Source organism: Jatropha curcas, chromosome 10 (assembly GCF_041381405.1).
Source record: "Jatropha curcas cultivar XTBG-Jc1 chromosome 10, XTBG_Jcur_1.0, whole genome shotgun sequence".
Taxonomy (NCBI): Eukaryota; Viridiplantae; Streptophyta; class Magnoliopsida; order Malpighiales; family Euphorbiaceae; genus Jatropha; species Jatropha curcas.
Window position 1 is genome coordinate 6,658,560 of NC_143160.1, and position 25,225 is coordinate 6,683,784.

The window sequence follows — 25,225 nt, forward strand, 5'->3', positions numbered from 1 at the left end:
ATATAAAATTAAAGAAATTCCCCTTAGCATATTATGATTATTTACTTTTAAATTTTAATATCATCATATGGACAGGTGTCGGAAGATCCTGAGAATTCTGTAAGAAGAGAGCCTAATGGTATGGGGAAGGGCAAATACTTAAAAAATATTAAGGAAACTGTGGTTGTGAGTCCAAATCTGAACCCTAAAGTTGGGTTAGCAGTTGATAAAATGCAAATTGAAGTGAGAGTACCAACTTATATAAAATGCCAAATCAGCGGAGCAAATTCTGGTCACATCTCAGAATTTTGAAGGTCACTGTCCTTAAGAAAGTTTCCCTTCTTCTAAGTCATTTACCAGGTTTGACCCTTCTCCACTACTCATCTTTCGTTCTTTAGGAGACGTTTGGTTGAAAGCTGATGCAAAAATACTTTTTTGGCAGAACTTGTGAGATCATCAGATTTTAGACTATCAGGGCAAAAATGTGAATACCATGTGGATGTTATGCTACTATTAAATAATTGATTTTGTTTTATTAATCATAATTAAATGTGATGGATTTAATGTAATGTAAAAAAATATATATATATATTTCTTATATAATATTTATACTAAAAATGCATTTTTTTTTCCCTCTTCGTTTTAATATAGTTTCATTTCTCCTCTTTTTATGGCTACCTATCTATTTCAAAATTTTTTTATACCATTGTCTTGATAATTTAACAATAAGTTTTGCCAAAAAAAAAGGAAAATGAAAAGATATTGTTTTAATTCCTTTTTATTAGAGAAAGGTTTGAGTATTCGAATAGTTGAACCTGTCGATGCTGTCTAAAATAGCATTGCTTCTGTCATAATATACTCCCAAATCCATATGATAACTAAGTTGAAGACGTAGAAAACAAAGCAAATTTTTTTGTTAAGCATGAAATCTAGCTAGCTATCCTACTTGGGAAGACATAGATAAACTCATACAGCCTAACTGAAGTCAAAAACATCATCATTACCAACTCCAACATATGGGAGAAGCTTGGAAGCAAAGAGACTTGCCTGCATCCCTTCACATTCCGGGTGAGAAGGAGAAACCGATGACTCCTCCTGCCCACGCTATGAAACCCATTTTCAGGATGAGTCCCCGGCACAATGGCAGCACCCTCTATGACTCGTTCGAGCTCAGAGCTGTGACAAACCAACTCAACAAGGCCATTCAAAGCTTAAATTGCTCATCGCCTACTCTCATGTCCTACTTGAAATCCCCCTTTTACGGCCAACGGTTGGATAGCATTTACAAAGAAAATGCAAAAACACCAAAGAAAATTATGGGTTCCCAGCTTGCTCGGAGATCCATTGACAAGAGAGCAAGCAGGACAGCTGGTGGGGGATTGATGAGCAGGCTGTGGAAGAAGGTTAAACAAGGGCTGCTATGGAGTAAGCAGAGAAATGACAATTAATAAAAATTGTTCATGGAACAAACACTTCTTGTCATCACCCAATGCTTTTTATTTGCGTAAATACTAAATATGATGTCAAAGCCTCGTATAATAAATGATGATATCCATAATCAATTTTCTTGTGTGAATATAATATAAAATATTTATTTGCTTTATCTGTTCAGATCAGTCTCATTGACGACTGGAACTCTCAAATTCAGGCCAAAGATCTACAGAATCAGAAGTACAAACAAATCCAAAACTATTTTTCTCTATCGTATTTCTATATTTTTCTTTAACAACAAATCCAAAATTTCACTTTCCCCCTTTCTATTGATATTCGACATGGGGAAAACTATGAATTATAAATTGAGTTCATTTACAAACATGCCTCAGCTAAAAGCACCAAGTTAAGAAATAAAAAAAATAAAAAAAAAACATATTATATTCCTATGAAGAGATATAATCGGCTACGTAAAACGCACAACATTTTCACAAGGAAGCAGCGAACCAAATTCACAATACCTGACAGGGCTATTGGAGATGATGACCTCTAAGTCAGCCTAAGTGCCATTTCTTGAAGAAGTGCTCGCTTCTGTGAAGCATTAATTACATGGTTGGTTTCAGCATTCTCAAGCACATCCGTGATTATGGCAGCTGCATGACCTAGAGGTTCCTCAGCTGCCCTCTTTAACATAAAAGCCTGCAATGCAAGAGGAATAGTTTAAGATATTCACTTATTCAGATGGAATAAGAATTATGAATATTTGTGTACATGTCATAGAGTGAGACAGAAAACAGAAAGAGAGAGAAGGCAAGGTGGAGGTGACAACGTTGGAGAATAGCATCAAGAAGCCAAAATGCATCTTCACATAATTTTTTAAAAGTTCGATAGCTATATTGACCTATTTATCCAACTCGACCACATAAATAAAGAAAAACAGGGACAACACCATGACTGACATGCACTAGAAAACAAACATTGACCTTGATAGTTACAGAACTATTGACATCCATACGAGGCATTTGCACCACTAAGGTGGGCAAGCAAAATATATAAAGACATCTCTTAGACCTCAATATCTGTATTCTGTAAATGCATTTTCCAGTTTCATTTTCCTCTAGACAAATTAGACAACTATATTAAAAGATTCTCATATAAGTACTTAATGAAGTTCAAACTCTTACTAAAACAATAAACAGCATAAAAGAGCTAGCATGAGCATTCAGAAGCATGCCAAAAAAGAAACTGCCTCAGGCATAGTGGAGGCTGAGGCATTCATGTAAAATTTGTGAGGCTAAAGTACATCAAGGGAAAACAATTAATCACTATAAGATAATTGAGAATAGATGTTCTAGGATATAATATAACACAAATAATACAATTTTCATCCAAATGTTTCTACAAGGGCTCTCACATCAGTGCGGGAGACAAAAAACCTAATAAAATTACCTGCAACTGCATGTCTCATGTTGCACTTTCAATATTTAAGTTCAAGTGATTCTTGTTGTATTTATCATTTATGACTTTACTACAAGATGATGCATACATGACAGATTGAGTGGATTTCATGGGCTTAAAGGTCCCTGAACTCAATAATTGAGCATTTACAAAACAATGTAAATAGTAAAAGATTAAGATGGAAAATAAGGTAACACTGTGCACATCAAAGTGCAGGAATCGTGCCTCCATATCCAAGAAAGGGGAAACTTTTACACGTATGTACATAATAAAAACAAGATAATGCCAGCTTCTAGACCTAGTACATCCAATTTTCCCTGAGAAAGAGAGAGAACCTTACCTGCCCATGATGGGATACAGCCAAAGTACATGGCTGCTGAAACCAAGGCTCTCCATCAATTTGTACAGGCAATGGAGCAAGAAGCTGTATCTTAATTGACTGTCCCTGTGCAAGCCTTCGAGCACGAGATAGCCCCACCTAGACCACACAAAACAATAGCTCAATGTCATTCATACAAGTACAAGGAAATGAAAGTAAACATATTGATGTCATTTATATTCCTTTCCATAGATATGGATTTCTAACCATGACCACTACCTGTCTTTTCTCTTCATAATTATTAACATTCTGTAGAAAACTCAATTAGAACTTTTTAAAGCATCATTTGGTTATTACATTTATAGGTTTTTATTTTAGTGCTTCCTATCTTAATTTTCTCTATATAAGGTTGTAGTCTCTACAGGCATATTAGTTTTTCCGTTGAATTATAGTATTTTGGGTATTAGAATTGAGGTTCTACATCGCCTAATCCTAGGTCCGCGTCAGTCAATTCCATGTTCTCATCTCCTATCAAAAGAACGTAGGTGATTTGGGAATATAACAAAGTGACACAATGCAATGAGAGCATTGACAAAATTTCAACTTTTAGTGTTAACTGAAAGCTGGGCCCGCTTCCAAGTAACTAAATTGTAAAACAAAGTGGTCTAAATGCAAGTTTAAATTGACCTCAAATATTGCCCTCTTGAGTTAGTTTTAGGCCTCGATGGAAATTCACAAATAAACTTTTGACAAAGAATTATCAACTGGGAAAAACAACCACAAACATAGTACTTTCAAAGTACTTTACCTGAAGCTTCCCAAGGTGCCATGTTCCAGATATGCTAACAACCTCTAGTATCTTATCATGCATAGATTGTGGATCAAAGTTATCATATGATTCATCCTCATTTTGCCATAGATCGACACCGCCCATATAGCTTCCGATGTTTGCAACAAGTACACCCTCTGCATCCTGAGAGTATAGAACAAATCAATAATTTCTACAAGACTAATAGCAGGACTTGGGAATAAAATTTTGTAATAAATATGAATAATCAATAATCAATGAGCTTGAGCATTGAAGCATAGCCTAATGGTAAGTGCATATATGACATGACAATAAATCCAAGTTCAAATCCCCCTTCCCAAACACTCAAAAAAAAAACAATAATAAAATAAAATAATCAATGAGCCTCAACATTATTCATTTCAATTGCTCAGTTAGACTTTACAAATAATCTGCAGTACATGAACATAGGAGAAATAGCGAAAACTCCAAGTAATAATGTGGTCCATTACTCTGTGTGTGTGTGTGTGTGTGTGAGTGAGTGTGTTCAGTGCCTCAATGCTTGAGTTTTCTCAAGTTAGAATTTGACAGCAGCATTTTCACTCCCTCATGAAAATAGGAGAAATAGCGAAAACACCACATAATAATGTGGTCCATAACTCTCTCTCTCTCTCTCTCTCTCTCTCTCTCTCTCTGTGTGTGTGTGTGTGTGTGTGTCCAGTGCCTCAATGCTTGAGTTTTCTCAAGTTAGAATTTGACAGCAGCATTTTCACTCCCTCAAACAATGACAACAAAGACTGAAGATCATCAACATGAAATTGGATTAAAGCTTCAGAATAGTCCCCCGATACATACCCATTAGACCAACAAATCTCCTATGTTACGCTCCTTAAGCGATCATCAACACAAAAATAAAAATAAAAATAACTCCTGCATCTCCACATTCCTTTCCTTTATTAATCTTCATCTATTTTTTCTTTCCCACATAACTCACACAACCCTTTGCAACTCTTCTGACAAATTTTGCCTCTTCTTTTTATTCTACCACCATCAATCTTAGTCCACAATCAACCTTCACCAATGGTCATCAAGATCCTTAAAAGCTTTGGAAGAATCCAGAGAAACTAACAGAATCCTAAACACACTGAAAAGACATAAGCACCTTCAACAAAATTTAAGGGTCTCAAGGAGAAGGGGGGGGGGTGGTTTGGGGGGGGGGGGGGGTGGTTTGGGGGGGGGGGGGGAGAGAGAGAGAGAGAGAGAGAGAGAGAGAGAGAGAGAGAGAGAGAGAGAAGGGGGAAAGAGGAGTGGGGGGTAGTAATTAATCTAAAATCTGAGACCCGATGTAACCATAAGGAAAATTCAAGACATTCATTGTAACTACGAAACTAGTCAGAAAACTCAATTCAATGCCATTTTTTGAGAGTGAAAAATGATGAAATTGGGTGTTTTCAACTAGCGAAGTTACTCCTGGGTCCAACAAAAAGCAAGCATCCCCAATAAAGGTGGAAAGCAGGAGGAATTCCACTTGTTTGGGGCATCATATGAGAAACATAACTTATTTATGCTTCTCTTTGTTATAACCATTTTATTCACTAGATATCATGTTCTGACCTACTACTTCAGAAAAGCATCATTTTTAGATACTTTTGCAAAACATGTAGGAATCTATTTATGTTCCGAAAATTTTAGGACCGCACACCACATAATGCAACATACTTTAATCTTATTCAAGAAGATAATTTTCTCAACAATGGGTTCAATAAACACTAAAACAGATATAATGCGCGAATTATCAGCAGAAGTTCAAAATTTTACTAACCGAATAGTTGAGATAAATGTTGAACTAACCTCCGGGACCTCTATGTCAACACCATCCACTTCCACTCTAACTTGCCACGGGAAGTCTGCAAATGTCCTGTCCATTATGCTCCTAGCACCTTCTCTTGCATACAGAACTTTGTTCATAAACTGCAGTTATATTAAAATACTTTCAGTAATTGAAATTTCAAAGTAGGATTGTCAGACAGAAGTAAAAGAGCAGTTCAATTACTTCATCATAGTCAAAATTTTTGCAGTTACCTGGTTATAAAACTTCTCTGGATTTTCTTCCCGCAGATTGTGGATGTCCAATGCTACCTTTGCATCACACCCAACTCCTGTAAACAATGCTTGCCAAAATGAGTCATCATTCTGCCAAAGAATATTTACGACAAGAAAACATTTAGACATTTCTAGAAATACTAAGGCAACCCAAGACATGCTTTTAGGAAATTAGATCTCAGAAGTATGAAACCTCAACACAGCAAACCCTACGAAATGATATTTGGAACACAATGATTTGATGATCAAAGCCAGACTTTGAGTTGAGATTTCACAATCACTATGGTTTAGTATACCACTCCAAAAGCTGGTAGCAGGCACACACCCATTTATAGACCAAATTTATCATAAAAAAAGCACTTAGTATCCCTCAAATGATTCGGCTAACAAATGCGTATTTTAAGCATTTTTACCTACCAAGATAGTTGTTCATAAATTTAGGTGGCTGAAGTTGCTTCCTCTGATGATTCACAATAGCTACCTTCCATCGATCAAGAATGGTTACTGCAGCATTCTCTATGTGATGTAACAATGTGCAAAGGCCACCTTGTCTCTGGACTGAGCCCAGACCACCTCCCCAGGATAGTACTCTTGCCAGATCATTTCCAGTTCCAGCAGGAAGGATAGCAACAGGTGGAGGAGAAACAAAATTTTGCTTATCTATGGCAGTTAAAACCCAGCCAACAGTACCATCTCCCCCACACACAAGAACTCTAAAGTGAGGCACCTTCCTGAAAAAGAAAAGGCCTACTTCTGGCCCCTGTGTTGAGCTCAACTCAAATACCTGTAAGAAATATCAGCATAAGCAACTCCCCCAAGCATCACAATGAAGACTGTCAAAAAAAAAAAAAAGGAAGAAGAAGGCTGCCCACATGTTCCAAGTCAATCGAAGGCAAAATATTACAGTTTGATTTGTAAAGTTTGTGCATCCCTTTTTTAAGAACAGAGTTTTTAGGAACTTTTATGCAGCAGCTCCAAAAGATGGTTATTGATCAAATGTGAACATTCTTGCTTAATGGTTTTGTGGTAAAAAGATGTCTCTCTGGAATAAGGTCTAGTTTCTACTCTAAATAAAACTAATCCCATGTGCAGGAAAGACACGTCCTTAACATACCCCAAATGAACAACTAAGACATAAGGCCCTACTGTCGAAGAGAGTTTGGACTGGTTCATTGTAGGAACACCATTATCAGACAACCAATAGAATATCACAATAGCCAAAGCGATCCAAAGCGGCCTCATTTCTCAAATCTCAAATATCGCAAATCTATACATGCATTTTACATGACTGAACAGCATAAGTACACAAGAAACCAACGCTGTGGTGATAGCAGGACAAACTTGCTGATATATGGCCAAAGAAGTATTGGATGAGATCTTTTTTGTGATTACAAAGGCTAAGAACCACAATGTCATCATATTACCTTGGGAAAGTAGTGAAGTCATCTCAGATTTATGCTTATGATTATGAAAGAATCTCTTTCATCTGATACTTCATTGACAAAGATAATGCGAGCTAGAGATAATAATTTCACAAACTTTCTTCTAAACAAAATACCACATTCCTTTGGTAAAATCAATCACAAACATCTTCAATAAAGCCATGCTAAAACATTTGAAAACTGCTAGGACTTAAAAAGGTTCTTTCAGTTTCATCATTGAACATAATCAAAATTCAGAGCCCTTGGTGAGGGAAGACATTAAGGTCAGTCATGTTTCAAGTAACTGAAAGATGAGAAAATTCAGAAATAACACTAGAAGGATTAGTTCATCAATTTGAACCTAATTATTTTGTTCAATGGTTGATGGTGCTAAAACCAAATTAGCTGAAAGGTTATATTTTCAAATAATCAAAATCCATTAGTCTAATTAATCAGTTTTAAGGATGTGTCTGTGTGTGCCTCTGCAAAACACATCTCTACACATGAATGTGACATACGTTTGGTCAGTTAATCAAAAAATTATGGAACAGTACAAAACTGAAAACCAGAAGTGTTTGATTCGATTGACCAAAGTTTTCCTTTCTGGTTCACTTTCTCAGTCTAGTTTTATTAGTATACTCTTCAGACAGTCTAAGTTAAATGAATGAAACAAACAACAACAAAGTTAGGAGCTAGAAAGACCAATTGGAGATGTACAAACCTGAGCAGGATTCAAAAGAAAGTTCAAGCGTTGCCTCAGATTATCTCCACGCTGAGCCCCACTCTTCTTGTTGATAAAGACTAACAACGGTCTTGCATCAGAAGGCATATCAATTATTTCATATTTCTGTTTCATTCCTAATATTTGAGACTCATCCTTTTGATTAATTGAACCACTTCTTTTTAAACTAGGCTTTGAGTCCAACCTATCCACAACTCCACTATGTTGAGGGCTCCCCACATTCAAGCTACCATTACAGCTTTCCTCCATACCGTGAGAACCATTTACTTTAGGATGGGCATCATCTGTGCTTTCAACGGATGCATCACAAGTGCTAGCACTGTTACCTGAATCAACAGAGGATTCATTGCCATGCTTGTACTTCTTGCTCTGACTTCTTATACTTGCACGCACTGAAGAAGCAATCTCATTTGCTCCATGTGTGATAGAGCTCAAAAATCCACTGGATGAGTTCAATTCCTTAACATGAAGTGGTGATAAAATCAGCCTTCTAAATTGACCTAAATCACAAGTATCACCAGATTCATTAGACATGCTACTGTGACAATCGACATGTACAAGTCGTTGACACCACAAGCAGCACCATATAGGGGATCCACTAAGAAAAGAACCACTACATGGCTCTTCACATAAAATACAAAAGGAAGTTTCATCAGGTAGATCTGTTATCTCTGTCCATCTAACAGTCCATTGGTGCATCACATGATCAAATCCAACCATAGATACAGACTTGCAATCCTTGTGTGCGCTTGAAGAGCAGCTAAGGTGAGCCGCCGCACCACAAATGCTACAATGGTGAATAAAACTATCTGATCCTGCAACAGGTCCAAGAGTTTGGGATGGAGACATGGGCTTCAAGCATACACAGCAGTTTAGATTCTTTCCACGAGAAACAGATTCTAATACCCAATTATGTGGAGCTACAGGAACCTTGTGCCTTGCCTTTGGGTTTTTCTTTGATCTAGCTACAGCTTTCATCCAACTTAGATTAATGTTTCTTCTCCATTGGAAAGCCGTATAAGCTATTGTCAAAATACCAATCAAAGCAGCAAGGAAGCAAGAAAAAATAAAAATGCGAGATTCAATTGGATTATTCCAACCAGGAAGCAACATTTCAATTTCTCTATCATCATCCATTCTTCAAAATGTATTCCTTCTCATTCTATAAGCACTACCATAATCAAAAGAGACCACGACATTACAGAACAGCGAAAGCTCTATTTATCCTTCAAACTACTCTAATATCAAAGCACATTAACTAAAATATAATAGCAACACTTGAAACTTAGTACACATTTCACTCGTAACTCACTACCAATCCCATATTCAAATTACACTACAAAATTCACTTGCATCTCAAAACAAGTGCACAAATTTGAATAAGGTACTATAGCATCCACCGTACTTCTCTGAAAGAAAGATCCAAATCTCTTCTAAGACAACATACAGACAACGATAACACAACCAACACCTGTCGAAAAAGAAATGCAGAGAACCAATGTTACCATAAAATTTGATATAATTCTTCTTTACTTTACAGCAATGGCATATATTGTTTACAAGCAATACTCAAATTGATAGCGCAGCAACGTAGCTAAACTCCATCATCATTCCAAACCACAATAAAAATATATTTTTAGAAAATCAAATTAAAATAGAAACAGAGATTTGCAATACAAAATAAATAAAAAAAAAAAATCAAATCCCTTCAATTTCTGTTACAGAAAATGAGAAACATATACATATAAAATGACATTTAATTCCTGCCAATGGAAGTAAAAAGAATAATTACAACAATAGCTTACAGTAACAGTAGGCAACGAACCAGAGAAAGAGACGATCGAAGGAAGATGAAACCCTAAAGCCGGTCGATCTAGGGAGAAAAAGGAAATCTAGAGATAGAGTGAAAGGGAGGAACTGCACTCGAATTTTGAAAATTAAGCACCTAAGCAAAAACCCTTTATATCAAATCGAAGATGGGTTATTGATATTCGAAATCAATAAATTTAAATTAAAAATTTTTAAAAGTATGGGCTTTTTGAGTCACTGTTATTATAAATTATTATTTTATTTTATTTCATTACAAGCATTTTCTTTCTTCGAAAAATAAAAAAAAATAAAAAAACGATAATTCAGGATTCTCTAATTGTGCATGTATGAAAAGGAAAAAAAAAGAGAGAGAAAGATTCTCTCATCAGGAAAGCCGGGAAGGCCAGAAGAGCGTGTCTCCAGAGAGAACGAAGAAGAAACAAGATTCGAATCTTTGAGCACACGTGGCGAAGGTGTCAAATTATAGGCCCCACTACAATCTTTCTTGGTCCCACTATACAGTCACGGTGGCAGATTGGGCAGTTGACAGGTCATTCAATGTTTCATGTACGTGGCCCTATGTTCGCAGGGTGAAGTGCCGGTCATTCAACGACAGCGTAATGAATAGGAGCGCCGAGGACATGTTCAAAGAATCCGGTCCATCTCTCTGCATAAGTCGTTTAGCATTGTACGACTAACCGTTTTCCTATGTTTCTAATTTTTTTTCTTTTACCAAAATCACACGGTAAGTGTGAACAGTCAGTTAGTTCGGTCGAACGATTTCAAATCAATCTTGGCATATACAAAACTGAATCGAATTTCTAAGGTGAATCGATTATAGCTTATGCGATTAATAGCTATTAGGTGATAAAAAATGAGTTTTTCATATCATATGCCGGTGAATTCTAATTAGCTTAAATTAATATTCATTTAGAATACAAAAATGAAAGTGATTTTTTATATCATATTCATGATGCTCACATTCTTCTTACAACACGATTCAATTTTCTGACCTCTGCAGAAAGGAAAAAGAATTCACTTTCTTCCTCTAGCTTTTCAAGAAGGAAGGGTTAGGAAAATTCTACTGATTGCAGCTTTCTCCAGACTTTAGAAAAAGCATGACAAAAAAAGATTTGAATTGAATGCTTCTTGGTCCATGGAGATAAGTTGTTAATTACTTTATTTTATTTTTCCATTCAGGGTAAATCTAAACCTGTGCTTCAGAGATTGCTGTCCATCCTTCGCCATTAAGGATCGTAAAGTCGGCCAGACGAACCTGCTTTCGTAATATTATAAATGCATGAGTTTTACCATTATGAATCGTGAAGTCGGCAATGCAAACTAGCTTTTGCACCATGATAAATACATGAGCTTTGAGTGGCTGAGAGACAGCTTTGGTGAGAATTTTATAAAGAAATAAAATTTTGACAACTCTTTCATTTTTTGTATTTAAGATAATTTTGTTAATTTTAATTTGAAAATATTTAGATTCAGGAAATGAGTGTTAATTCTATATATTTTGTAATTTTGCAAATACGAAATTCGAAGTTTCAACTTCAGTTAGGAAGAAGCAGGTGGAATTATCCGTTGAGTGTTGCTATGATTCTTTTTTCATAAATTAAAACCTCACATCGGTGCCTTTTTGCCTATTATTAGCAGCAGGTAAATTTCACTTTCTCACTACAATGGAATGTCATATAAATCATTGATGTATATTTAAAAAAAAAAAAAAGAAAAACTGAAATACTCAAGGGTCACAAGATGCGTTTTTCAAGTTTTTTAACATAACAACACCAAGCAAACCAACAACACAAGTAACGAACAATGGTCTCTCTGTATCTACTTCAACTCAAAGAACTAGATTATAAATTTTCCATCATCCTCAAAAAATTATTGCAAATCCCTCAATGAGCAACTGCAATCCGTCCAGCAACTTGGTCAAGATCCCTCTGGCCATTGGATGTAATTCTTCTTCCACTGCTCAACCAAAAACAAAAAGTTGTCAGCGCAATATTTACTATGCAAGCAATTTTGATATTAAAGTTGAAACTATTTTTTCAAAAAATCATTTGTTTCAGATGTGGAAAAATTTTAGGTGATTGTTCAAACAATTTGAAGCTTTTATGACTGAATATGCAAGGAAAATGGCAGCCCAAGCAGATTAAGCAAACAAACTCAGCGTACAAGATAGAGAAGGAACAGTCAGATACTGCTTGTCTTAATCATTACTCGTACTATAACCGAAAATCTCATAGCTAATCAGCTATAAAGCTAAAAGAATAATTACCCAGCTGCCAATTAGAAAACATGAATCTGGAAAAATACAGAAAGAGACTAACCCCTTTTGATCGAGGTCAACAATGTTCATGTTCTGCAATTGTTGAAGAATGTGACGGGCAATAGACCCACTGCTCTTTCCAAAATGCGGTGGGCGACTACCATTCCTCTTGCTCCCTCCATATATCCTCCTGAATGCACCAACACCGAGGCCACCCCTCAAGTATATTTTCCTAGCCATGGAAGCTGCATTGCCATTTAGATTAATTAAACAGAATGAAGAAACCTGCAATCATACTAAGCAAGTAACTACTTAAATAGACAGTGTCTGAAGGTTTAGACAACAGAAGCAGAGAGAGACATACCTGCCCTCACGTAGTACCAGTCAGGGTCATATGGAGCAAGCTCCTTCAATGTTCCGGTTTTCACGATATCAGTCCATGGAGGAAGCTCAATCTATACAAAACAATGATACATAGAAGTTTTAATTTAAAAGGGTACAGATCAGACCTCTCACATAGGAAACATGAATTTTTTAAAATTTTTAAAAGACATGAATATTTAAAGTCAGAGGTAGAGATGGGACAACTATTTATTCACCCGCAACAAATTGAACTGCAAACAATCATTGCAACCCAACAACATTCAATAAACTGGATTCTGGATATGCCAGCCAACTGCACTAAAAAAACATATTCTCGACCTACTTTTAGCAAATCATGAAATTATTCAAAATGTGGCTATGATATCACTTTGGGAAAAGTCTAAAAACAATGAAATAAATAAATGAATAAGCAGCTAACGCAAATTTTAATTGCAATGCTAATACACAGAGACTTTCACAAACTATTCCTGGGATATGTAATCAGGCACTCAAGCTATATTAAACCAGTCCAATAGATTGATAATACACAAGCAGCACTAGAAATGCTACAAGAAAGTGTCAAAAGAAAATATCCCTACAAGTTCATTTTGAGTTCCCATATATAACAAAAGTACATTAAATTAAATACAACAAAAGTAAACCCCACAAAAAAATCCTGAGATTAATAACCAAATATATAAGCTTCAATCATCTACAAAGCAACTTGACAATTTGAAAAGAATTCAAAATGAGAAACTAAAAAGACATAGCTGAAACGTAAACAAAACAAGAAAACGATCAAATAAAGACATTTATGTAAGTAGTACATTGGCGGCTTAATTACCTTGCCAGAGCGTTTGAGGTGGGCCGCGTAGGCCTTGACGAAGTCATGAGGAGAGACGTCTTTCACAGTTCTTGCTGCCTCCATTTTTCTGTGCTTTTGATGCCGCTGCGCCGCTGAACACCAAGGCAAAGTGAGTGCCCGGTATACAGAGGATGGCAAGGCTTCTAGGACTAGGGTTTTGACTAACCACCACTTACCCTGAAATTATATGCTGTCCCATTGTTCTTGTAAAATTACGGTTACGTCCCATATTCTATTATGACACGTACTGCAGTTATTATTACTCATTTTTACTAATCTATTATTTTTTTTATAATTTTTCCCATATACTATTTATTTTTACAATATAAAAATATGATTTTATATTAATGTTAACGTGAATACAATAGCTAATAAATAATTATAATTAAGATATTATATTTATATACAATTTAGTTTAATTTTTAATAGAATTGTTACAATTCTTCAAATCAATTTATACATATACACATATAGTTATATTTTTTAAAATATTAATTAATATTAAAGTACTAATGTCAATATTAGTTTTAAAAATTAATATTATTAATTTATATATTTTTATTATTGTACAAATAATAAAATATTGATTATTTAGATAAATCAAATATTAATATACAATTAATCAAATGTTATCTATATTTTCAATTAAAATCTCTTAATTGGTGGTTACCAAGTATGTGATACCATATTCAAAATTTCAATAAATATATTTTAAGAAGTCTCATTATTTTTTCATTATTATATATATACATACATGTTAATTGTACAATTTCATTTAAAAATGAAAATTTAAAATTTTAATTTATATATCTATAACAGTAATAAAATTTAATTTATTATTATATATAGATATATTAAATTTTTAAATTTTTAAAATTTTAAAATTTCAATTTTTAAATAAATTTAGAAAAATAATACAACTTTATACTCACATATGTATATATGTGTATATATAATTAGATAATATTAATTAATATTAAATATTAATACTAATTTTTAAACATCTATAAGATATTTATTATTTTATTAGCCATAATTATTAATTTTTAAATATATCATATTGATTAAATTGATTAATTAAAATGGATAATTATATTATTTTGGTTATTTTAGATAAATTATACTAATTAATTAATTAAAATGGATAATCATATTAATTGTAACTTTTATATAAATCATAATAATTAGAAATTAATAGCTAATCATTTGAATTTAATTTTTTAGATAAATCAAATTTCAAATATTACAAATATTATCTATATTTTAAATTAATATACTTTAAGTAGGCATAACTAAAGATATTTTAGAATATTTAAAAAAATTTTATTATTTCTCTCTCGTTCTCACGTTTATATATGTTATAGATTAATTGAATACATGAATTCATTTTTGAACTTTGCAACTTTAATCTTATGGCACTATAAACTTTATGGATGATCTATTTTGCATTTGGGCCTGTAAATTTCAGTCATATGACATACCTTTTGACAATAATATCAATAACTTTTAGGGTTTTTGGCTTTTTATCTATAAAATATTAACTTGATATGTGTTAAAATGATTTTTGAAATAATAATTTTCATTAATTTTAAAATCTTAATGAGTGTTGAATTGATCTGATTTTACAAGTTGAAGTATTTAATAAAATAGTTTTGAGAATTAAAGTGTCTAATAGGTGTAATTTTATAAATTGAAGTGTTTAATATATAAAAGCAAAAGTTTAAGATGCTACAAAATTAAAGTAAGAAAGTGTAGGTAAATTTATGTATTCTGTTATTCTAGATTATAAATATAGATAGATGAATATTTTACGGAAAACATTGTGAGTTACAAAATAAGAATAGCTTACCACTTCGAATAACATTCACCGAATAGATATTAACTTTTTTAGCGGAGATAACTTGATCTTGAAACTTGTCACTCCTCTCTTTTTCTATTTCTTTTTTCTTTTTTCTTTTTTTTTTTTTTTTGACAAAACCAACTATGAGATCTCTAATTTATGATTCTATTACCACATTATTCCTTCCCTTCAAAATAAGTTTTTTTTTTTTCTAACTGATAATTTACTAGTCCTTTGATTAATTAATTATTATCTTGAAATTGTTAGCTTTTTCTCAAGATAAATGCTTTTCAAAATTGGAATTGGGATTGTTCAGCTTAGAGATATTATCTATTTTTAGCATAAGATAACCAAATCAATGCAATTGCCAATTAACATTCAAAAGAGAAAGGACCTCAATACAAAGTTATTTAGATTTCTTCACTTTCAATCCTTTCACGTGCTAATGAAAGTATGCTTATGCTTCTTTACAGAGACAAATTCTTTTCCTTATTTTTTCCAAAAAGGAATATTATCAGAATATTCTTGGATCAATTTATTAAGACAAATTTAATATAAAAAAAAAATTTCTTCAATGGTTATATTAATTAATAAATATTATTGCAAGGAGTTCTCGCAATAGTGCACTCCAAGATAATTATGTAGCTTGCAATTAATTACACCATTTAGACATCAACATACCAAAGAATAACAATGTGACAAGTCGTATACCAAGACATGACATCAATGTCAACACAAATCCTGAAATCCTTAAAAAAAGTTAAAAGAAAAACAAAACTGAGAAAAGGTCTTACTACTTAAAAAAGCAAATTTCTATTATTATTTCTTATATATATAATTATCATTACGTATCCAAGTCATATTAGGATTCCACTCCACTTCAAGTCCGTTACGATCGTGAAATTTGTTTATAAATATCAAAGGAAATGAAGAGCTTAGCTCTCTTGCACCATTTCCTTTTCAACGAACGAAATCAAGATACAAAGGAACAAATTAAAGGATTTGCATTTCTTGATATATGGATGATGATGATGCGCAAGAAACAAGTTATCTCAGAGAATTACCAGTTGGGTACAGATTTTTGCCAACAGATGAAGAACTGGTGACTCATTATTTGATAAACAAAGTTTTAAACAGACCTCTTCCTGCACAAATAATTCAAGATACTGAAGCCAGTCGCCTTTATAGCAAGCCTCCCAGTAGCCTTGGTAATATATTTCTTTCTTTTTTTTTTTGGTTTTGTGTCGTTTTTTAATTTCTTGTGCGTGCATTATGCAAAATCACCATCATTTTGAGTATCAATGAAGAAATGATACTTAATTAGTTTTTTTTAGATAAACCTTATGAAGAAATGAAGAGGAGGGAGAAGAAGAGGAAGATATCATAATCAAGAAGACAACAGTATACTTGCAACCAAAGCAAATTATTTGAAGATTGAAAAAAAAAAAAAAGTTTTTTTAAAATGAAGGCTAACATGTGGATAAGGAAGAAATTATCGTATGCACAAGTGCAATAGAAGTTATACGTATGAAATGGTGCAATAATGTGTGAAAGAAGGATATGCATGGAGGGTGACATTGAACTAATTTGAAGGAAATTATGTCTATCTAGCTATATAAGGCTTGTGTATCTCTGTTCAAATTATACTCATTTAGTGCTTTCTCTCCCAAGAAAAAGAAAATTTTGAATTTTAGAATATTTTCTAGGACTAGGGTTTGAGTATTTCATGGACATCTTCCAACTGAAAGGAGGAGAAAATACCAGCCATCAACAAATTCTTTCACAATCAACTTAACAATTCTCCTTTTAGCTGACCATTATTTTTTTTTTCCCCTGAAACAGTGACCTTTTCATGTGGGGAAAGAAATTGGTATTTCTTTATTCATGAAGATTTTGCTGGAGGAAGTGAAGGAATTAGAATTGTTGGAGGTGGAATAGGGTTTTGGAAAGCAAATGGACAAGAAAAACCCATTTGTAACTCAGATGGAACTGTTTTTGCATTCAAATTCCATTTTACTTATTTCTCTGGAAAATTTCCAAATGCCAAGAAAACACATTGGAAGATGGATGAGTATAGATTGCCAACTGAATTTTACACTGCTCATAATTTCAAGGTGATACATACTGAATTTTTATATTTCAGTATAAATTTATATTATTATGAATTTCTCCCTCTAAATATTCAAATTTTTTTTTTTTTGAATTATTACTATTCATTATTATCCCCACTGAGCAGACATTTGAACATTGGCTGCAGGGAGAAGAATGGGTACTTGGAAGACTTCAAAGAGGAATGGACTACAATAATTGTTATTAGTTTTTTCAAATTCTTCTTTATTTATTCATTTTTTGGTGCAAATAATGAAGATTTGATAATGTCATCTCATCTATGTTTTGCTCAATTTATTACATAGTCAAGACATAGAAACTATAGAGAAGTAAAGGGAAAAAAAAAGGGTTTTGTTTTGTTTTTTCTTTGTTTATAGTAGTACTTTTCTTTTACTATATCAATTAAAATTCATTTATTCATTTATTATTACAAATTTCCTTTATTTATTTTTATTTTGAAGAGTTTTCTTTTTCTTTTCATGCTCTTCCTTTTTTTTTTTTGTTGTTGGTATTTATTCTCATTAATTTATTATGAATTTCTCTTTGTAAATAACTAAAGGATATAACATGCTTATCTTATTTTATAAATCTTAATTAACCAAAAAAAAAAAAAAACAGATATTTAGAAATTATATTCATCCATTTCATGTTTCAATAATACTTTTCCAATAACTCAAATTATTTTACAATAGAAATTTCAAAATTTCTTTATTTGTTCAACAAAGCTTAAGAAATTCTTGAAAGAAGATCCACCCTCACTGATGCTCTTTCTAGCCATTTTCTTCAATTTTAGTGAATTTACTTTTATGTCCTTATCAGAAACCAATTGCTCTATCTTTCCTTTAATTTCATCTCTCGTCACAATCCCATTTTCATCAGGAACTAATCCAACACCAACTTTCCAATTTTTGCATATGGTGTCCTTATTATGGAATTGATCTGCACAATAAGGCCAACATAAAAAGGGCACCCCCATGCTTAAACCTTCCATAGTTGAATTCCATCCACAGTGAGAAACAAAACATGAAATTGAAGTGTGGGCTAACACTTTCTCCTGTGGAGCCCATTTCACAATTTTCCCAGAATTTGCTGTTCTTTCCAGGAAACCATCAGGAAATTCTGCTTCAGTAAAATCTGATCTAACAACCCACAAAAATGGCTGGCCTGTAATTTCCAGGCCAAATGCTAATTCATTGAATTGTTGCTTGTTGTAGACTACTGTGCTGCCAAATGCTAGATAGATGACTGAGCCATTAGGTTGCCGGTCAAGCCAGGTTAAGCAGGTCGAGTCCTCGGGCCACAAATTTCCAGCAAAATGGTTACTTGCATGTAATGGACCAATGGGTATGGCATTAGGAATCAAGTCACAGGCTGATTGCTCAAGTTCACAAGCTGAATTCACAAGAAGAAAGTCAGAAATCTTGACATATTCTACAGTTTCACGAATGAAATGTCTAAATATGAGTTTCTGCAATTCTTGATCGCCGTGGAAGCTCCAGACGAGCTCATTTGTGTTCCAAGCAGGAATTTCTTTTGACAGAGAGATGAACTCATCTTTCAGTGGAATTCCTGTAAAGAAGAATTTCAAGTGCATGCTTTTATAAATACAAATATCATACTTAATAGTTTCAATTTAAAGCTTAAAGTTTCCACCAAGTCTCTTGAATCTTGCTGAGAATTGTATGAGAAGATAGAGAGTTGCTCTTATTGTGTAGTACATTTTATGAAATAAAAAGATTTATGTTTAGTATTATTAATTGAGCTGCTATTAAAAATATGATGAAATTTACTCCTAACGGGTGAGATGGGATGATAAGGATCCATTCTCCTTTAACAGAGGTCTTTGAATTCGAGCTCTAGGTATGAAGTTTCTTTACACACTCAAGAGGAGCGATTTGCCCCCTTTGTAGGGTTTTCCGGTACGCATTCAGATTAGTCGGACCGGTGGACTTTGGATACCGAATGATTAGAAAAAAACGGTGAAATTTTATCAATAGATTTATCGCTGAACCGAACGCCTATATTGCATTTATGGGTAAAAGAGTTATTGAACAAATATTGAATAAGATAGTACCTAAAGGTTCGCAATTGGCTAATTTTTTATTCCATAAGATAGAGAGATGCTCTTATTGTGTAGTACATTTTATGAAATAAAACGATTTATGTTTAGTATTATTAATTGAGCTGCTATTAAAAATATGATGAAATTTACTCGTAACGGGTGAGATGGAATGATAAGGATCCATTCTCCTTTAACAGAGGTCTTTGAATTCGAGCCCTAGGTATGAAGTTTCTTTAAACACTCGGGAGGAGCGATTTGCCCCCTTTGTAGGGTTTTCTGGTACGCATTCAAATTAGTCGGACCGGTGGACTTTGGATACTGAATGATTAGAAAAAAATGGTGAAATTTTATCAATAGATTTATGGCTGAACCGATCGCCCATATTGCATGTATGAGAGTTATTGAACAAATATTGAATAAGATAGTACCTGAAGGTTCGCAATCGGCTAATTTTTTATTCCATAAGGGTTTATTCGATCCAATCGTACCACGTAATCCATTAAAAGGCATTTTGAATGAGTTACTTCAGCTTCATGATTTCTTTCCTTTTAATCATAAATCAAATAGAGCCTTAAGTTAATAGTTAATTAAATTGAATTTAAATTAGTTAGAAAAAATTTTGGAATCAAAGGAAAAATCCAAAGAATGGATTTTTTTTTTTTTTTGCGACATAAGAGCAAATTGTAGAAAGAACTATGCATATAATGTTCACCGATATTCTGATTACTGATTAAGAAACCTCTATACCTAAATACTACTTTGGCCTGAGCCTCTAAACAAACTCCGTAACCACACCGTTGACCTCCTCCTAGGACTTTAATCTAGGAAGAAAAATACGGATTGATGACAAGTGTTTGTAAAGGAAAAAATTTGCCTAAGCCAGGTCCATAGCTCCTCATGAACCAAGCAAATGAAATTCAAGATTTTGTAAAAAGTGTTCCTGTAACACTCGCCGTCCAGTCTCGAGAGACCCGACGGCGGATGCCACATTTGGTGCCGGAGACACCGTCTTAACTTAACATATAAATCATAAAACTAAAATTTATAATTAGAAGTAACTGAGTAGTCACCAGTTTCACGAGTAAATTTTTTTTTTTTTTTTTGAAATGTATGATGAGAAATATCATCGTTTCAATAAGAATACTGAATTTCATTAGGTGGAGACATAGACAGAGTGTAGGTAAGTTTTTCCGGTTTGTAAACAGGGTTTTACCTAAATACTCACTTTTTTTTTTCCCTTAACCTCTTCTAGCAGTTTTAATTTCATAAATGAATGAAACTGAAAAAGATAGAGACTTGATGTTCTTACCATTAACATCCATGATTCTTCATTGGTTTGATCTATAGGTGGAGACATAGACAGAGTGTAGGTAAGTTTTTCCGGTTTGTAAACAGGGTTTTACCTAAATACTCGCTTTTTTTTTTTCCTTAACCTCTTCTAGCAGTTTTAATTTCATAAATAAATGAAACTGAAAAAGATAGAGACTTGATGTTCTTACCATTAACATCCATGATTCCAGCCTCAATAAGCTTCGGAAACTGCAGTACCAGAGCAAAGTTTGCTGATCCATAAGGTACAAATGCAGTACTTTTGATGCCCATTTTCTTGGATACTTGCAGTGCCCACCCAACTGATATATCAGCAATTACATGAGTTATTGGTTCATCATTTTCTAACCGATTAATTTTTTCGATCAAATTTTTCAGATGATCAAACCTCTCTGCTACTTCTTCAAATCTATCTTTTCCATGCCTGTTAAACTCCAATCCTTCAGGAACTGAAACTAAACTTATTAGGCTATGTTCCTCAAATTCCTGAGGAATTGCAGACATGATTTTGGTATGGATAGACTCTGTATTAACAAATGTAACCTTGAATCCTTCATCAGCTAGATTATATGCTAACTTCATGAGAGGACCAACATGCCCTTGTGAAGGGTATGGTATGATCATCACATGTGCTTTCCTGTCCATGATATATTATGATCAGAGGGAAAAGCCTGCATTGCGCTTCTTGATCTTAAATTATATATATGTCAATTATTCTGTTTTATTTTTTCTTTTTCAAGTGCTTAAACAATTATTAATTTTTTATTACATCATTGCTTATGCAAATCAGTTGTTATTGTGTCATTAAGTGAATAAAAATTTGTTCTTGAGTATCTAGCATCCAGCCTATTTATCCTTTTCTTCCTTGGTTTTGCCCCTTGTTTTTGTACCATCACTTTCGTCTTCTTGGAATAAAATAGTCGTGTAATTTGCACAGCATGCCATAGCCTAATACGAACTAGCAATAGATCTAGGCTCGAATTCACCTTTCTAGTACTCAAAAAAATAATTGTGTTGTGGGGTCCCTCCAACATGTGGGACCCATACACATTTGAAAAGAAAAAAAAAAGGAAACAACAATCACGTGTTGGTCAAATGAGGTTGCGTACAAAGAAAAAAAAAAGGGAATTTGTCGAAAGTTTGGACGCGTGATTAATGCATCCATTCGGTGGAGAAAAAAAAAAGGAAACAACAATCACGTGTTGGTCAAATGAGGTTGCGTACAAAGAAAAAAAAAAAGGGAATTTGTTGAAAGTTTGGACGCGTGATTAACGCATCCATTCGGTGGACGCGTTAATGACGCGTCCCCTTCTCCTATTTAATTTTCCTAAAACAAATGTACAAAAACATAGAAGTAATATACACAATTAGGTGTAGAAAATTTTAGGAAAGGGTTCCTAAAATTGGGAAAGAGAGAAAATAGTGAGGATTGTAATTTTTAGGGTGTTTTTGGGAAACACTTAGAGTGCCACTATTTTTGTAATCTCTTTTGTACCTACTATTTTTAGTGGAAGAATTATTCGGAGTTTTTGTCTGGACGTAGCCCATAAAAGTTAGGGTGAACCACGTAAATGTCGGTGTTCTTATTTTTCATCTGGCATTTACGGTAATTATTTAATTTTTACCGTGGTTATTATTTCTGGTGGATTCGATCGTCAATATCCGATACGAAATTATTGGAGGTATATGTGGTAATAGTAATTTTATTTTACTTTTACCACCGGTATTTTTTTGCGGGCTCACTCGGGATCAGTTAGATTCCCAACAAATTGAATCTATCTAATTGTCAAAAAAAACAAAAAAGTAATTGGGTACATTGATTATTATGGCTAGGAGTGTTTCTAAACCACCCAACCCAATTTAAGCCGATCCAAATGGGTGGCTTTAAAGAATTATAAAATACATATGTAAAATTCATTTTTGAATGGGCATCTTTGCTTTGCCTATGACATATTTGGTTGCAATTAAACTATAGTTTCACATTAGTTACCAAAATTATATAATTTTTTTATAAAACATCCAAATGATAAGAGTTCATGGAAAATATATCAATACACTATGCAAATTAATCTTTTTCATATATATATATATATATATATATATATATAATGCATTTATAGATTATGTAAACTCTCAAAAACCATTCAAATCCTATTCATAGGCTATGCATTAGTATGAAAATCAAATAATATTTTACTTAAAAAAAGATCCACCCTCACTAATGCTCTTTCAAGCCATTTCCTTCAATTTTATATCCTTATCAGAAACCAATTTTTCTGTCTTTCTTTTTAATTTCATCTCCCATTTTCAACAGGAACTAATCCAATACCAACTTTCCAATTTTTGTATATAGTATCCTTATTATGGAATTGATCTACACAATAAGGCCAACATAAACAGGGCACCCCCATGCTTAAACCTTCTATAGTTGAATTCCATCCACAGTGAGAAACAAAACATGAAATTGAAGTGTGGGCTAACACTTTCTCCTGTGGAGCCCATTTCACAATTTTCCCAGAATTTGCTGTTCTTTCCAGAAAACCATCAGGAAATTCTGCTTCAGTAAAATCTGATCTAACAACCCACAAAAATGGCTGGCCTGTAATTTCCAGGCCAAATGCCAATTCATTGAATTGCTGCTTGTTGTAGACTGCTGTGCTGCCAAATGCGAGATAGATGACTGAGCCATTAGGTTGCCGGTCAAGCCAGGTTAAGCAGGTTGAGTCCTGAGGCCAAAAATTTCCGGCAAATTTTTCCAAATGGTTACTTGCATGTAATGGAACAATGGGTATGGCATTAGGAATCAAGTTACAGGCTGATTGCTCAAGTTCATAAGCTGAATTCACAAGAAGAAAGTCAGAAATTTTGACATCTTCTACAGTTTCACGAATGAAAAGTCAATACGAGTTTCTGCACTTCTGGATCGCCGTGGAAGCTCCAGACCAGCTGATTTGTTTTCTAGGCTGGAATTTCTTTTGACAGAGAGATGAATTCATCTTTCTGTGGAATTCCTATAGAGAAGACTTTCAAGTGCATGTTTTTATAAAAATACAGATATCATAGTTAATAGTTTAAATTTAAAGATTATAAGATTTCCACCAAGTCTCTTGAATCTTGCTGAGAATTGTATGAGAAATAAAGAGATGCTATTATTGTGTAATACATTTTATGAAATAAAACTATTTCATTTTAATATTATTATTTGGACCACCGTTAAAAATATGGTGCAATTTATCATCGAAAGATGAGATGGAATGACAAGGGTCCCTTGTCCTTTGACCAAAGATTTCAAGTTCGAGCCTTAGTATGGAGTGCCTTTAAACACTCACTCGGGAGGGAGCTATTACTTGCGCCCTCTTTATTGGCTCGGGCCAGTTTGGATCCCGGATGGTTTTAAAAAAAAAAAAAAAAACACTACCGTTGACATGTTCGTAAGACTTGATCTATGAAATTTGGCATTTATTTGTCTGGATCTAATCCATGAACAAGTCTCCACAGCTAAACTACACTCAAATCTTTTCTTTTTTTTCCCTTAACCTTTTCTAGCAGTTTTAATTTCATAAATAAATGAAACTGAAAAAGATAGAGACTTAATGTTCTTACCATTAACATCCTTGAATCCAGCCTCAACAAGCTTCGGAAACTGCAGTACCAGAGCAAAGTTTGCTGATCCATAAGGTACAAACGCAGTACTTTTGATGCCCATTTTCTTGGCTTCTTGTAGTGCCCACCCAACTGATATATCAGCAATGACATGAGTTACCGGTTCATCATTCTCTAACCGATTAATTTTTTCGATCAAATTTTGCAGATGATCTGACATAAACTTGATACACTCTCTACTTCTTCAACTCTACCTTTTCCAACATTGTTAAACTTCAATCCTCCAGGAACCGAAACTAATCTTACTGGGCTATGTTCCCTAAATTCCTGAGGAATTGCAGACATGATTTTGGCATGTATAGACTCTGTATTAACAAATATAACCTAGACTCCTTCTACATCAGCTAGATTATATGCTAACTTCATATAACTTCACGAGAGGACCAACATGCCCTTGTGAAGGGTATGGTATAATTATCACATGAGCTCTCCTGTCCATCATATATTATCAAATGGAAAAGCAAACTGCATTGTAGTACTTGATTTTAAATTGTATATCTGTCAATTGTTCTTTCTGATTTTTTATTTCAAGGGCTTAAACAATTATTTATTTTTCATGACATCATTGCTTATGCTAAATAGCGTACGTACTGTTGTTCTGTTCTGTCATTGAGTGTCTTATTTAGGCTTGTGTTTGTCTGCTACTGTATTATCACTTACACACCTA

The 25,225-nt window shown here is 33.6% G+C and overlaps 4 protein-coding genes, 1 long non-coding RNA gene and 1 pseudogene across 9 annotated transcripts; 2 read left to right on the forward strand and 4 right to left on the reverse strand.

Annotated features, from left to right (window-relative positions):
• Positions 1 to 183: 183 nt before the first annotated feature.
• Positions 184 to 518, forward strand: LOC149492990 (uncharacterized). Its single transcript, XR_016322808.1, has 2 exons — positions 184 to 339; positions 422 to 518. It is a non-coding gene; the product is annotated as an uncharacterized LOC149492990 (long non-coding RNA).
• A 1,133-nt stretch (positions 519 to 1,651) lies between these two features.
• On the reverse strand, positions 1,652 to 10,477 carry DGK1 (diacylglycerol kinase1). Of its 3 annotated transcripts, none has more exons than XM_012224966.4 (8): positions 10,066 to 10,473; positions 8,220 to 9,711; positions 6,495 to 6,861; positions 6,057 to 6,133; positions 5,826 to 5,945; positions 3,996 to 4,160; positions 3,209 to 3,346; positions 1,652 to 2,109 (listed from the first exon to the last, which is right to left on the reverse strand). In XM_012224966.4, exons 2-8 carry the CDS (start codon positions 9,375 to 9,377, stop codon positions 1,960 to 1,962), a joined length of 2,175 nt encoding a protein of 724 aa, XP_012080356.1. In that variant the 5' UTR covers positions 9,378 to 9,711; positions 10,066 to 10,473; the 3' UTR covers positions 1,652 to 1,959. The 3 variants fall into 3 exon arrangements, with proteins under 3 accessions (XP_012080356.1, XP_012080357.1, XP_089583022.1); XM_012224967.4 differs by having other exon boundaries at positions 10,046 to 10,473; XM_089726896.1 differs by lacking the exon at positions 1,652 to 2,109 and having other exon boundaries at positions 5,797 to 5,945; positions 10,046 to 10,477.
• A 1,265-nt stretch (positions 10,478 to 11,742) lies between these two features.
• Positions 11,743 to 13,726, reverse strand: LOC105640605 (Ribosomal protein S19e family protein). Its single transcript, XM_012224968.4, has 4 exons — positions 13,535 to 13,726; positions 12,692 to 12,782; positions 12,389 to 12,572; positions 11,743 to 12,026 (listed from the first exon to the last, which is right to left on the reverse strand). Exons 1-4 carry the CDS (start codon positions 13,616 to 13,618, stop codon positions 11,954 to 11,956), a joined length of 432 nt encoding a protein of 143 aa, XP_012080358.1. The 5' UTR covers positions 13,619 to 13,726; the 3' UTR covers positions 11,743 to 11,953.
• A 2,548-nt stretch (positions 13,727 to 16,274) lies between these two features.
• On the forward strand, positions 16,275 to 17,938 carry LOC105640773 (NAC domain-containing protein 68). Its single transcript, XM_012225168.4, has 3 exons — positions 16,275 to 16,603; positions 17,238 to 17,509; positions 17,653 to 17,938. The coding sequence occupies exons 1-3, from the start codon at positions 16,414 to 16,416 to the stop codon at positions 17,710 to 17,712; spliced, it is 522 nt and encodes a 173-aa protein (XP_012080558.1). The 5' UTR covers positions 16,275 to 16,413; the 3' UTR covers positions 17,713 to 17,938.
• Positions 17,939 to 18,146: 208 nt separating this feature from the next.
• On the reverse strand, positions 18,147 to 21,552 carry LOC105640776 (UDP-glycosyltransferase 83A1). Of its 2 annotated transcripts, none has more exons than XM_037637405.2 (2): positions 21,066 to 21,552; positions 18,147 to 18,896 (listed from the first exon to the last, which is right to left on the reverse strand). In XM_037637405.2, the coding sequence occupies exons 1-2, from the start codon at positions 21,538 to 21,540 to the stop codon at positions 18,202 to 18,204; spliced, it is 1,170 nt and encodes a 389-aa protein (XP_037493333.1). In that variant the 5' UTR covers positions 21,541 to 21,552; the 3' UTR covers positions 18,147 to 18,201. The 2 variants fall into 2 exon arrangements, with proteins under 2 accessions (XP_037493333.1, XP_012080560.1); XM_012225170.4 differs by having other exon boundaries at positions 18,147 to 19,073.
• A 1,367-nt stretch (positions 21,553 to 22,919) lies between these two features.
• On the reverse strand, positions 22,920 to 25,012 carry LOC105640777 (UDP-glycosyltransferase 83A1-like; annotated as a pseudogene). The gene is made up of 2 exons (XR_016318564.1): positions 24,499 to 25,012; positions 22,920 to 23,906 (listed from the first exon to the last, which is right to left on the reverse strand). The product of XR_016318564.1 is annotated as a UDP-glycosyltransferase 83A1-like (transcript).
• Positions 25,013 to 25,225: the final 213 nt, after the last annotated feature.

Coding starts and splice junctions, on each gene's coding strand:
- LOC105640776 (XM_012225170.4), bottom strand. CDS start 21,540: ATGGACAGGAAAGCACATGTGATGATCATACCATACCCTTCACAAGGG. Junction 19,074..21,065: donor TGGAATCATGGATGTTAATG/GTAAGAACATCA, acceptor TCTTCTTTACAG/GAATTCCACTGAAAGATGAG.
- LOC105640605 (XM_012224968.4), bottom strand. CDS start 13,618: ATGGAGGCAGCAAGAACTGTGAAAGACGTCTCTCCTCATGACTTCGTC. Junction 12,783..13,534: donor ACCTCAAACGCTCTGGCAAG/GTAATTAAGCCG, acceptor TGTTTTGTATAG/ATTGAGCTTCCTCCATGGAC. Junction 12,027..12,388: donor GTTGACCTCGATCAAAAGGG/GTTAGTCTCTTT, acceptor TTGGTTGAGCAG/TGGAAGAAGAATTACATCCA.
- LOC105640773 (XM_012225168.4), top strand. CDS start 16,414: ATGGATGATGATGATGCGCAAGAAACAAGTTATCTCAGAGAATTACCA. Junction 16,604..17,237: donor CAAGCCTCCCAGTAGCCTTG/GTAATATATTTC, acceptor CCCCTGAAACAG/TGACCTTTTCATGTGGGGAA. Junction 17,510..17,652: donor ACACTGCTCATAATTTCAAG/GTGATACATACT, acceptor CATTGGCTGCAG/GGAGAAGAATGGGTACTTGG.
- DGK1 (XM_012224966.4), bottom strand. CDS start 9,377: ATGGATGATGATAGAGAAATTGAAATGTTGCTTCCTGGTTGGAATAAT. Junction 6,862..8,219: donor TTCTTTTGAATCCTGCTCAG/GTTTGTACATCT, acceptor TATTTCTTACAG/GTATTTGAGTTGAGCTCAAC. Junction 6,134..6,494: donor ATTTATGAACAACTATCTTG/GTAGGTAAAAAT, acceptor CATTGTTTACAG/GAGTTGGGTGTGATGCAAAG.